Source organism: Bombus fervidus, chromosome 15 (genome assembly GCF_041682495.2).
Source record: "Bombus fervidus isolate BK054 chromosome 15, iyBomFerv1, whole genome shotgun sequence".
NCBI classification, from domain to species: Eukaryota; Metazoa; Arthropoda; class Insecta; order Hymenoptera; family Apidae; genus Bombus; species Bombus fervidus.
In genome coordinates this window covers 6,292,953-6,307,134 of record NC_091531.1, presented here as the reverse complement: position 1 = coordinate 6,307,134, position 14,182 = coordinate 6,292,953, and the positions used below count along the sequence as shown (strand labels likewise).

Sequence of the window (14,182 nt, the reverse complement as noted above, 5' to 3'; positions counted from 1 at the left end):
AACAATATTACTTATATTATTTTAAATTACGTTAATTTTTATTATTTACGATACATATAATATGTACATACTATATACAATGTATATATATGAACAATGTATTCTAAGCTACTAGAAGATAATACATATACACTACTATATTAGAAGTACCAAAAGAGTCCAAATTACTGTATTACATTATTATCGTCATAACAATCAATAATTAGTTATGACAGAATCAATGACTTTGATAGTTAATAAATGATACGAGCAGATAAGTAAACGAGATTTGACTCAAGGACCAGACACTTTCACACTCTATGCCGAGAAATTAAGAATGCCACTCTCGGCTGGCACGTGAATCAATGAATTAAGCATGAAGTGTACCAATTTTGTCCCTCGGCGCAAGTTCATTGAATCTGAGTGGAAAACTAGTGTCGCGTTGTACATTTGTATTATTGTTGATAAAGAGCTTGGAATTTCTTTAAAACATTCTTTAATACCTAGTTTATCTTCATGTTTCCTTCGCAACACGACATTATAAATACTTATCTACTTTTTTACTTTAACAGTTTGTGAATGATAAAAACATTAAACGTTCGATAAGATGTGGCGTGTAATATACAGAAAGTGTACGGAATATTTGAAGGATTGGTGAAAGTGGCTAGAATACAAGAAAAGAGGCGAAAACAGATACTACTCTGTACATACGTAATAAGAACTTGTATATTTCCCATATAGTAAAGTACATTTTTAAGAACATGTTGGAACATTCAGAACAATGTTATAACAGCACTACTAAAAAACTTACACAAGTTTCTATAACAAACTACAAGATTAAAGAACCACACTCTACTTATCACTAAACATCTCCAAAATTGTAAGAAATACAGACAAGATTTACTTCAAAAAAGCATACTTAAAGAAACATCAATGTTTGTGCTGCCTTAAGAAATTCTATTTTTATAGAACAAAATTTTCATATCTAAGATCACCTTTTTAAAGAACCTACTTTATGATAGTCATAATTTAATAAATACTCCCAACGACTATTTTATTGAAGTATAATTTTTCAAAATGTAACTATTGACAAATTTTGTAAGATCTTTCAAGAAGAATGAAACAAATGACTATCTTTGACTTTAAATTAAAAACATACTAAATTGAATTCTATAAATTCTTAAAATCTTAAAATTATTTTGCTTCTATTAAATATCTACATTTACATATATATATATAGTTAAATATCGTTGGTATTATTTTTTAAACTTTTTACAAATGATAGAATTCATTAGAAATATATTTATACCGGAATAATATGCGTAAATTCTCGGATTTCGTTATTGCCCAGCACACTAATTATGTCCTTCAGGGTAATTTGATGGACGGTCTCGTTAATTTTGCTACCTACATAACTCTCGATACCCGGAAGTATGTCCGGCTTGATAACTTCTATGACCTTTGGTGTTAACTCCTTAAAGACCTACGGATAAATGCATGCAAATTCAATTTCACGGTTCTTCTGCCCTACCAATTTGTTACATTCGAACATTGAAATTAAATGAATAACTATATCATCTTGAATTTTCTGCTTTAACAACTTCTTCAACAAAACAAATATTACAACAATAAAAATTCGTAAGATATATCGAAGTAAATAAAAATTGATAAGATTTCTTCGAACCATGGTACAGAAGATAAGTACTAAAATGTACTGTTTTCCAATTAATTCAATCTATCAGAGATCTAAAATTACTTTTTTGCTTGATCGTCTTCTTCACACGGTGAATATAATAATAATAAAAATTATTGTGAATTATTGAAATATAAAATTAGCAAAGTCGTTTACAAATTATTTATACCTTAATCCTTTTCTTCTTTTTGCTCGATAGATGTTGCATAAGCCATATACTCAAATTCGAGTCTATTTCTAATTCAATCCGCTAAAGCTCCTAAATTACGAACCAACCACTAACTATTGGTAATTTGATAAAGTGATCCCACCTTGTTCATGACGTCGGACAATTCATCATCATCCATGAAATTTCCCAAACTGATATCGATGGATCTCAATGAAAAGTCCATGTCAAAGGTCTTCAAGTACACTCCTTTGTGGAATCCCAATAAGCTGTTCACATACAGTTGGAAATCATATACATTCGCTTTGAAAGACCCAGCACCTTTCAAATCAACTGTGTTCCCCAGTACTCCGGATATATTGTAAAGGCCCTCCGCGTATATTTCCGGAATAGAAATATTCGCTGCAAACGTTGGTCCGATCAAGGATAGTTTCGCTTTGTTGACCACGAAGGTCGACAAGTTGTATAGCACGATATCCTCCAAAACGATGGATATACTGAAAAATTCAATACAATGTTAGCCACTAATTTGAACAGATAGCGTGAGAATAGGTATTATATAAAAGGTTATTCTTCCTCTCATGCAGGATGTTCCTTTTTATCTTGCTTTGAAGATATTCCTAACAATAAGCAGACGTAAACAAATATGTTCAATATCTATGTATGTATTTATTTATTTCAGTCTGATGGCCGAGAAATTGGACTTGGTATTCCAACAACATAAAAATTAAATTTTTTGAGCACTTAGAAGCTTGAAATAGTTTGAATACACGGTATTTGTGTACGTAAGACTCGCGTAAGTCAAGTTCGGCTGCTTTTTCACACATTTGCATGAAACTCTGCAGCAAACGTGACTTCCTAGTCTCAACTTTCTCTATATGGAGAATTCCTAAACTTATCCGCCATATAATCTCAGGTTCTCACAAACTTTAGAAGTCTGACAGAGCCACGAAGTCGTTCATTAGCGAACATACCAACAACTTCCGGGAAGTTCTCTCGACTTCTTTCAATACCGGAAATGTGACAGAAAATCATTTGATATTCAAAGTACATCGGATTAAAGCATAGATGATGGCTTAGGAATTCTTCAGGACCTTCAACGTGACCAAAGACTTAATCAATCCTCTAACTTACTTCCCTATGTCCGAATTGTCTACATGTATGTCCAGTTCATCAAGACGATACGGTTCTAAAGGTGGTATTCCAAGTTCTGGTATCCCATAGGGCATTCTGGCACGAAGTTTGTTTATGAACCTTCGAATTTTCAACTCCAGACCCTTCGAGGCTGCGCTGTCAACTGTCCTTTGCTCAATTAGTGTCGATTGCAGTAATTACATACACTGGCTCACGAAAGCATTCAAACTTTTCGTGAATACACTATGTGTGTTGTACAAAATCATGTGAAAATTTCATTAGCGTTGTAAATGAAATTTGATTATCATGATTACTAGACTGCGGTTTTTTATGCAAATTCATATTTTCATACATATAGATAGAAAATTCTCTTACCTATTTATAGAAAGCACTATACTTTGAAAATTTTATATATTTTTCCATACTATGTGCCTTCTGTACGGTTTTACATTTTCAAATTTCCCATAAATGCATAGAAAACCGCAACCTATTCATTGCATTGACAAAGTTTCAAACAGATTTTCAATGTAATGTATTCGTGAAAAGTTTTTACAAGTCGTGCAATACTCTCATCAGCTTATAGTTTAGAATACCTACTGTAACCAGTGGTGAATTTAGTCGCGTTGATGAGAAGATTCCTCGGTGTCTCCACCGCGGTGTTAACTAAAACAATAAAAAAGAGCATCGTTTACTTTTTACTTTTTATTTTTTTTTTTTTTTTAATAATTACACTTACAATAGCACTGATAGTCATAATAAAGCGATTTAGCGGAGGATGGAGATTGATGGTGACGCAGAAAGTATTCTTGTGAAAAATAGCAATTGGTAATGAATACCCATATCGAATTAGGAAGGTCAAATTCTACGGTAAAAAGTTGATTTCATTGGCTTTACAGGAAAAATAGGTCTGAAGGTTGTCAACGTGCTTTGGAATTGCAATTATGGTTGCTGGCTGATGCAGTATTTTCTATCAAGTATTGCCCAAGCAGTGGTACTACCAAATTATCAGAAAATTGATGTTAGCCAAAGCAAGGATATATTTCAGAAGAAGCTCTTGAGATTTTCGCAACCGGTTGTTATCGCAATTGAACGATGTTGTTAGCAACTGAAACTCGCATTAGGCTTGTCCATTAAAAATGCTGTTGCAGTCATGGTGCAATACTAGCTTTCTTATAGAGGCAACTTTCCAAGCTTCATTCCATTTTCATGATAATATCCTTGGACTAATTGTAGGCTATTACAAATCCAATCAATATTGAACTCAACTGTAACTGAATTTCGAGTAAACATTAATTTAACGTGAATACAAATTTTCTGATGAAAATATTAATATTTAATTGTTTCGAAATAAATATTAATAATGAAATGGAAATATAGCTGATGGAATATAATTTGGAAACTATGACTGAGAGAACTGTTGGGATGAAAGTGTCACATACTGTAATTAGAGGCCGTGTCCGTAACGCGGTGTATCAATTCTTTCTGTCGTTGCAAAAGTCCTGACACTGCAACAAACGAGTAAACGCAAAGTTTCCAATGAAACACAACTCCTTTCCCTGACGAACGATCAACAAACGGTCGATTGGTCGTAAATTCAGCGTAGGTGCTTCTCATTTTCACGAGTGTACTTGTGACATTTGAACAAGGGTCAAACCGAGTTATTAACCACGATAATGGCTTCCAAATGAAAACTGATGTATGCAGTAGCGAATGATGAAGATTGAGTAACTGAACTCGGAAAATTAAAATACAGTAGTAATACAGTAAGATGAAGTATTTATATATAATAGCAACTGATAAATTTAATTTTAAAGATATTCTTTTGCAAATACAGATTATTTTTAAAAATCTAAAAAATTTCTAGAGATAATACATTTCTCCAAACAAAGTAATTATTCAAAATAATGAAATTAATGCAAACAACTTAATTAAAGAAAACTTGCAGATATTTAAAAGCTCGACGAAAAAATTCTACATAATGCTAAGTAACTATTATTAAATGAAAACGTATTGACGATGTGAACATGACGAATGATGCAGTAAAATGAAACGAAGGAGCGGAAAAACGAGGAAACGATTGCTTGGACGCGATACAGTCACGAACATTGGAATGTACGTGTGATTTTTTAGATTCGCAGTAATTGAGTTTGTACAGCGTACAATCACTGGCATAATGAGACAATTGCTGTAGTTATACAATAAAAAGGATATACAGATCTAGTTGATAATGATTATAAAATGACGCTCAAACTACAAAAAACGTATGAATACTACTTGTTTCTGAATCATCTTATTATCTCACCGATCTTATCTGCGAAATATTAATTTTTTGTTTCTAAAATGTCTTTATGACAAAACCTTGATTTCTCCTCAGAATAACATATTTCTTTAAAGATTAATAACAGAGCAAAAACGATGCATATTTTACTTGCAAAATATGCTAATGCTTGTATATATCGTACAAATGACGAACATGAAACAAAAAAGATAATATACATTATAATTTGTGTAAATTAAGATACAGATTTCTATGTGTAAGACAGAACTTTCAAATCTAATAAAACTGGAGATGAGTTTTTAAATCAGATTACAGTATAATATCTAAGAGAAAGTATTTTCTTCTATGAACGAGTTAAAAATAATTGGATGAGGCTAACTTCCATAATTGGCTTCATGTCTTGTTACACTTTATTCCATTTCCATAGTTAGAAATCACTTGATCTACAAATTGAAAATCAAATGTAGGAAAACAAAACGTACTCTACCATCTTCCATCATTCTTCAAATTGCATAGAATGGTTCAGAATTTATTTCAAACAACTAACAGAGATTGAAATTAAAAAATCGAACTCAGAATCAATTTCACACGAAACTACTTAAATAAGGGGAGATAAAAAAAAAAAAAAACAATAGATTTACAAATTGAGAATCAAGTTTAGTAAAATAAGAAACGCTCTATCATCTCCCATCATTCTCCAAATTCCATTGAATTAATCAAGATTTGCTTCAAAGAAGCAACGAAGAACGAGGCTCAAACTAAAAAAGAAACTCTGTATCAGTGTAAAAGAAAATTGTTTAAAGAAATAAATAGAAGAAATAAAACTAGAATTTTTTTTTTTAAATTACTTACGGAAAGCAGTAGCACTGTTGGCGACGTTTTCAATTCCTCCCAAAATTCCTGGAAGACCTTCTGATTCAGAGGAAACCATTTGAATGGCCAGCACCGCAATAATAATTTCCTTAGACACGTGCATCTTCTTAATCACCTTTCTTTATTAATGGAAGCAACAACACTGAAAATTAAATTTTCATAAATTGAATGTTTAAAAGACCGATCACGCGACACACGTAAGACCTGCCATTCAAACCGCTCGCGAAGAAGCAGGAAGGCCGACTGACAACATGAAAGAGTGGCAATACGTAAGTAAGTCAGCTGGTATAATTGCGAGCGCAACATTTGAAATGTGTGAGTAATGCACGAGCAGGAACGTGTAGCGAAAGCGAACGCTACTCCATGGTCCACGAATGGTGATCCAATCAATGTAAAGCATACTACAAACTACAATTCGCTTGCATAATTGAATTAATATTATCAGTGAAAATCTATATGTCATAAATTAAATTATTGTGCATGAGAGACGAGAATTCAGGCCGGTCCATCCACTCACAATGCACAACAATTATATCAAACAGAAAAGCTGACGTTTAAACAAATTAGAATTACAATAAATACATTGAAATGAAAAATTAATTCACAATTGAGTTGAACAATATAGAAACATTAAACAGACACGTTACCTTCATGATATCTTCGGTTAAAACAAAACAACTGAAACAAAAATCTAATTACTTAAAAACTAAAATTAATTTAAAAAGCAAACAAGAACATTACCATTTAATTAATTAAAACGATGAATTTTGAAACAAAAATCTGAATGGTCATCAGTTAATAATGTGAAAATAACAAGTTTATAAATAAAAATAATTAATTAAACTAGACATATATGAAAACAAGTAGATATACATAATAAAAATAAGTAAATATACATATAAATATAAATATACATACATATAAATCTAAACACAAGTAAATATACATATCACAAGTAAAATATTAACATATATTGTAATCATATAAAAAAATAAAATATTCTTATAAAATGATAAAATAATTTCAAATCGATAGAATGATCATAAACAATCATCGTCATGATCAAAATTATGCGCACATATGCAGCATATAAAACGCGAGTAATTCAGAAAAAGAATATTTCTGTAATGAATACTAAAAAGCCATACTGTATCTCTATTACAGAAATATATATATATATACATATAAATGTTGAAACAGACAAAATATATTTACATAATGTTAAAACAGACGTAAAAATACATGTTGGAGAACATAACAATATAACATATACAAAAACATAGATATAAAAAATATATAAATGCATAAAAAAAATACATGCAAAAACATATTAAAAACACAGAAAAAAATATATATATATAAAGAACATACAAAAGTACATATACATAAACATAGAAGAAATCACCCATAAGTAAGCCGTGCTCAAGGAGGTATAATTTCAACTACAACGCTTGTGTGCCAGTTTGTTTGCTACTTGTATATCATTTTTGCATTTCCAGTAAAAGGAAGGTATCAAATGCTTATAATGCACTTTGTTTCCTTCCATATCTAAGAGCACATAAAACTAACAAAAATTAATGTAATCTAACCAAACTATTATATGATATACAGATTATTAATTCGATTGTATGTATAATTTGAAAACTTATACTTGGAAAAAATGAATTCAGAGAAACATGTAATTATAAAAATATTCGTATTCGCTGGTACGTGAGAATAATATTCTTAAATTAAAAACGAATTAACTGTCGTGTTCTATATTAATTTTTAGTAAATCGCGACGAGAAAATTTATACTTGACAATTATAATACGTATTTCGTTCTAGGTTAATATCAATCTATTTGTATTGATTAATATAAAAATATTAGATTGAACGTTTTGATAATACGCGGGAACTATATTCGAAAAAACGCTTTTCGTGTCGCGTGTAAATAACGTGGAATTTTCAACGAAGAAAAACGGCGGGAAAATAAGAAATAAGTAGCAATTTTTAACGTTAATCTACGTATTACGATATACATTTACTTTCCCAGCCACCCAGTATGAAATATTTTATCATATATCCACTTTCATCTACCATGAACTATCATCCATTTTCATTGGAACTACCACCCACCAATAGTTTCACGAATATTGCAAAACGTGTATTTGACAAAATTACGGCTGCCTATTATTGAGACATAATATATCCTTCCGACATAGTATAGAATGGCATTTTCGTATTAGCAAAGAATTCGTTCTACCATAATAACGCGAATTCCCTTGCAGTTGTACGTTATTCATGTGGGACAAATTGTAATCGAATTATATCGGTTCGTTCCCGACGAGTCCTTTTTATCGTTTATCGCTTTGCAAGAATAAATGTTCATGATGTTTGTGTTGGTGCTGTATATTATAAAAAAAAAAAAAGAATAAGTGTTTCTTTACATACGTGTCGGTGGATATTTATTGTACGACTAGAAAATAAGAAACTATTGGCTAATAAATCTATCTTCCCTCGTTTAACATTGCACTGTGGATATACTGATAATAAATTAATAATGACAAATATTTTTCAAGACTTTTCAGCAGCTATTTTTATATATAATAATATATCCCAGATTCTTTAAAACTGTGAACTGGAGATTTTAAACTTAAAGACATACGTTTTTTTTTTTTATACAAGTTTTTCTTCAAATAATGTAAAATTTTCAACGAAAGAAAACAGCAAGAAAAATAAAAAATAAGTAACAACTTTTAACGTTAATAAACGCATTATGATATACACTAATCATTTTTCTCTAATCATTCAGGGAGGCCTTATGGGTGCATTTGAGTATAAAAAATTAAAAACAATGGGAAGAAAATATCGTCGCCACTTACCTTTCGCTGATTTTCATATTACCTTCTGCCGTTGATTTGCTATGTAGAAGACGATGATCGAACAAATTTTCCTGTAACACACAAGAATTGGTATTAAATTGCTTATATTTTATAATATAGGAATGAAAATCTGACGATTCGTACGTAGACTTACATACAGCTCTTTCTTTTAGATGAAATCATTTTCTACCATATATAAAATGAGCGTGAATGAAATTTATTAATAATGATTATTAATGAAATTGAATAGCAAAGAACGAAAAGAAAAATTTTTTAAATTTTTTACTATATCAATAAAAAAGCTTCGCTACAAAAAATTGCACTAGCTAGAAGTATATCCATAAACCTATATCAATGCACACAAACGAAGCTCACTAAGGTAAAAACGAATCATTGCCGCGCATTAAATTTTTAATGAACTTAACGGTGGAAAAAGTTATAAAAAATAACACATTTTTCCAATTGAATTTTCACAAAGGCTACACATACAGAAGACAAGAAATTGAAAGGTAACACCACTTACCTTGTCGATATCGTTGTCGCGCGTTCTCTTCAAGCTCTTTGATGATATAGCTGCAATCGATAATCGACGCAAGTTTTCCTGTAACAGAAAAAATTTAATATTAAATTTCAAACGTTAAAAAAATGAAACAAAATTCTAATAATTTACAATTTGAAAATAATGGAAAAACAAAATATATTAAATTTTTGATAAAAATAATATGTAAAATTGAGAATGAAAATACTTTTACCAGAAAAAGATTGTTCCTTTTACAAATAGGAGATTCGAAAAAATTAACTTTCTGTATCGATACTTCCTCTGGGACTCTGACATTATAAAAGAACATTGTTCATGCAAATTTGCTTGTAATATACAAAATTTCATATTAAATTTCTTGTTTTTTTACTAAATATTGAGAGTTTTGGTACACCTACCCATTCGAAGGCTAAAGTCACGAAAATCAATTTTCCTATTAAAAATCCACTAATTTATTTCAAAATTTATACATATTCTACATGAAGAATCATTTATTTAATTAACTCACATAATTTTAGTCAGAATCGTTGGACTTAAACCGCGATTATCTTACAAAATCCACGTAAATTATTATTCAAGTTATTTCATAACGAATACCAAAATATACAATATTATATCACTTTAAATTAAAATTTTGAAAGATCCGGTAAAATTAATGAGAAAATATGATATAAATCTAACTGTCGTAAATCTTCTCGAACATTTTACCGATCGAAAGCCAAGATCTCGAAAATTAAAAAATCTCTAATTTATACCGAAATTTATACGACTCTTATTATAAAAATCATTTATTTAATAAACTTACCTGATTTCAGTCAGGATCACTGTACTTCAGCCGTGATTTTCTTAAAAAATTCACGAAAATGTGACAGCACGATCTTAACATTCTTAATTTAACGTAACGATAATCTCGAATGAACGGAACCGGCAAGCTCCCTCGAGCTGCCACATTATTCTCCCCACGGGGGGGGGGGGGGCACTACAGTAGTCAATTGTACATACAAACAATGTATTTTATCAAAATTGAGCCTTTTATATTTACTTCTCTCTATCTTAAAATAATCTGTCAATCATATCTAGATTTCTAGACCAGGAATTTCTTTTATTCCTTTTCTAATTTTCATTTTATGATTGCATTGTTGCTTACATAAAATTATGATTTGGGTAGTATCCACCAATCCCCATTGTCTTTTTTAAAAAGCTTGTTTGTGATTGGTTGTTTATGTTGGTGGTTTTACTTCCGGTGGAGAACATTATTCCGCGATTCTTTTTAGTGCAATAGAGAATTCGAAGTGATCGGCCATTTCTAGTACGTGATTATAACGATTCCGTGATTTATGTAAAAAGTGCTGGTAAATTAGTGCAAATTCATCTAGAAAATTGTTATTCTTCTCGTGTTTTCAGTTTTACAGGTAATTCTTTAATTCTTTTTCCTTTTTATTGCGTTTTTAGTACAAAAATGTGACGAAAAGTAGATTAACGTTTTGAACGATTAACGGTTTCCCTATTAATATAATCTGGAATGTTCTATACACGTAAAAGGTAGGAAGAAGGAAATGGGAAATAAAGAGAATATATTTCTTTGTAAATTTCTTTGTAAATTTCTTTGTAAATTTCTTTGTAAATTTCAATTAATAAAATCGATCGAGTATTTTTTAAATATATTAATGTCATTGGTTTATAAATTATTACACAGAAAACTGACGGAAATATATATTCAAAGGATCCATCTAATATTTATATGATACGTAGAAAACGCCATACTGAGTAAAAGAACTTTAGCAAACATAGGACGAAAATTTAACCATTCCCGAGATATGAGTATTTTTCATCTTAGCAGCATAATTGACTTACTACTAGCTACTTACTACTATATTTATAGAAAGTGTCCCACATGTCCTCTTTCCATTTCTATATACCCTTGATATTTTATAAAGTCGCGAACCATCTCGAAAATTTTACGAAAATTTTACGAAAGTTTTCTTGCTCAGTATAGTGTGTCGCATGTACCATATATTTGAATATTGAATGTTTTTATTCCTGAACACCCTGTATAATCATGTAACGTTTGTTATTTTCAAGATGGCTAAAGAAGCAGCGAAGAATAGAAGCTATCATTAGCAGTATCTTTTTACAACTCCTTCGGTACGTTTGAAATGAAGAACAAAGGAGGAGTTCATCGAAAGGTAAGTCTTTATTTCTACGACAAGATTCGTATCTTCATTGTTTAGATCTTTCTAGAAATTTGATAATGCGTTTTAGTTATCGATAGCGTTTTGTGCAAAAGTAGAAAGTAACTTTTTGGAATGACATGAATATGTAATTATATTAGGAAAGTGGAATTGTAGAAAAATTAACGCGTTAAATATTAATAATTGTTTTCTTGTAAATGGAATAATTTTTTGTTATAATTTTCTACATTGTTTCTTTGAACAAAGTGAATTAATTTTTATTATACATTTTGTTGTTTCGATTTTACTGGATTATAAATTGTTTACAGTTACATAACACTCTGTATACATTATACAATCTATACTTCTATATATAACCAAACGCAAATAAAATCGTGTTTCGTTTGATTATTTTCAATAGTCTATAATACTTTTACAAAGTAACGAATGACGAATTGGACACCCGATATTATTACACGTATTCGAGAAGTTGCTCTCTCTCTCTCTTTTATTTCATTTGCTCTTCGTGTACAACACATGTGATCTGGTTAGTAAATTATACCTGACCATAGTTAACTCATGAATGACTTACAGTTTACAGTGCGTTAACACGTTTCATTTCTCTCTAGCCAATTAGCTATTGACTTCTATTGAATTCATATGATAATCATTAAAATGCTGATTTTTATTCATCTATAGGAAAAATAAAAAGAATGCAAAAGAATATCAAAAATATAATACATATTATAATATTCAGTGGATGAAACAAAGTATTACTTGGATTGTGTGAAATTTGTTTCATTACGTTTATAAAGATGCGAATTTTTATAAAAAGCCACAGTCTGGTAATTATGGAAAGGAATTCCAAGAACTTACTAAATATTTTTTCCTTGCTACATATTTCTTCTTCCACCTAGACCTTCCAACTTCATGATTTTCATTGATGAATTGGTTCGACCGTGGGTTTTGGATAGACCCATGGATTTGGTGCGTATGGTGGTCGCTGTGGTATAGGATACGCTGTTATGGCGCCTGCTGGGCGAATCGTTGCTGGTTTCGCATTTATTAAGGCTGCAAACATAGCTAGAGTTGCAATGAAGATAATGACGAGTCTTCTCGTTGAAATCTAGAAATAATTGCAATTTGTTAGAGTTATTGAACATGGAAAATTCATTTAATCTTTCAGAATTTCCGAAATTATTTTTGGAAAGCTTTTTATAATTCTTCCTAATTAGCAATATTCTATGTTTCTTCATAAAAAAAAAAAAAAAATAAACAAACGTCTGGGAGTGTATATTACCATTGTAGAAATAAGCTGAAAATCTTCTGATGGATATCTTGAATAAATTTCTTTCTTTTTTAAATAAACTTTACAAGTTGCTCTTCAGTTTGTGTTTAAGCATGAACAGGCGATGATTGCAGAAGCTGCGGACCTTTTATACTGGAGAGTTTTTGAGAGGTGGTTGTTAATCTGGGTCAGAGGTCTGCCACATGGCAATACTACCCGTATGAACAAAACAAGGAATTCCCGTTTTCATAGCAGCGTGTCACATACGCGCCTGCTAATTCTCATTCATACACGCTCTTTCATTTATTAGGTTCCTGAAGACGCGCTTTCAGGAAATTTAACCGTTTGTATGTGGTAGACTTACCAATGATTAAAATTCATAAGCTATACATGATAAATAAATTAAAATTTATAATTTCAACCAACGATACGTCTACGTATTGTAAACGTGTTTATTGAAATTATACAGTATTAATGTTAAAACTACTGTCAGCTAAAATTCATAACTTAGAAACTGAAAATTGATTAGAAACGAAATACAACAAATATTTTATAATTAAATATTCTAAATATTTTAACAAAGAAAACTCTAAAATTCTTCAAAAAATATAGAGTCATAAATTTCCAAGATTTATATGGAAAACCATTTATTGTTTGTTACTATTTTGATCGGTTTGGGGTTATTGGAAGAAACAATCCTTAATTTGATACTGCTTTTGTGTCTGGCGCGAGATCTTTATCTCCCCTAATATGTCTCAAATTACATAGTTGGACGGTGGAACGTTAATTTTAGCTCGTCGTTCGCAACTAACGTTTTGCACGGATTTCTGATGCTAAATATTTACTACAATGCAAAATACTTCTTTGTCAATAGGAATAGAATTTTTTGGATTTCGATGGGCTAAATAAATTTTATTAAATTTCTGTTTGAGATATAAGTTATTTAATATTGTAGAAGTAGCGGTGAAATTTTTTTATACATATTAATTTTTAATTCTAATTAATTAAGGTGCATGATACACGAATTTTAATACACAGATGTTTGGTTTAATCTAAAATAAATTTTTGTAGATATAGTCTATTAATTCTGGAAGGAAAGATATTTACGAAGAATTGGATTAAAAATATGTAATTTTTTCAAATGTATAATAATTTGGAAATTTGTATGTTTTAAATTAAAAAATATTTATCAGAAATAT

The 14,182-nt window shown here is 30.2% G+C and overlaps 1 protein-coding gene and 1 long non-coding RNA gene across 3 annotated transcripts; both read right to left on the bottom strand.

The window, feature by feature from the left end:
• Positions 1-686: 686 nt before the first annotated feature.
• On the bottom strand, positions 687-6,376 carry LOC139995205 (uncharacterized). Of its 2 annotated transcripts, XM_072018435.1 has the most exons (6): positions 6,103-6,376; positions 4,412-4,477; positions 3,570-3,635; positions 2,973-3,135; positions 1,984-2,335; positions 687-1,462 (listed from the first exon to the last, which is right to left on the bottom strand). In XM_072018435.1, the coding sequence occupies exons 1-6, from the start codon at positions 6,224-6,226 to the stop codon at positions 1,283-1,285; spliced, it is 951 nt and encodes a 316-aa protein (XP_071874536.1). In that variant the 5' UTR covers positions 6,227-6,376; the 3' UTR covers positions 687-1,282. The 2 variants fall into 2 exon arrangements, with proteins under 2 accessions (XP_071874536.1, XP_071874537.1); XM_072018436.1 differs by lacking the exon at positions 4,412-4,477 and having other exon boundaries at positions 6,103-6,375.
• Positions 6,377-11,890: 5,514 nt separating this feature from the next.
• LOC139994813 (uncharacterized) lies at positions 11,891-13,342 on the bottom strand. The gene is made up of 2 exons (XR_011801758.1): positions 12,996-13,342; positions 11,891-12,821 (listed from the first exon to the last, which is right to left on the bottom strand). It is a non-coding gene; the product is annotated as an uncharacterized lncRNA (long non-coding RNA).
• Between the last annotated feature and the right edge of the window lie 840 nt (positions 13,343-14,182).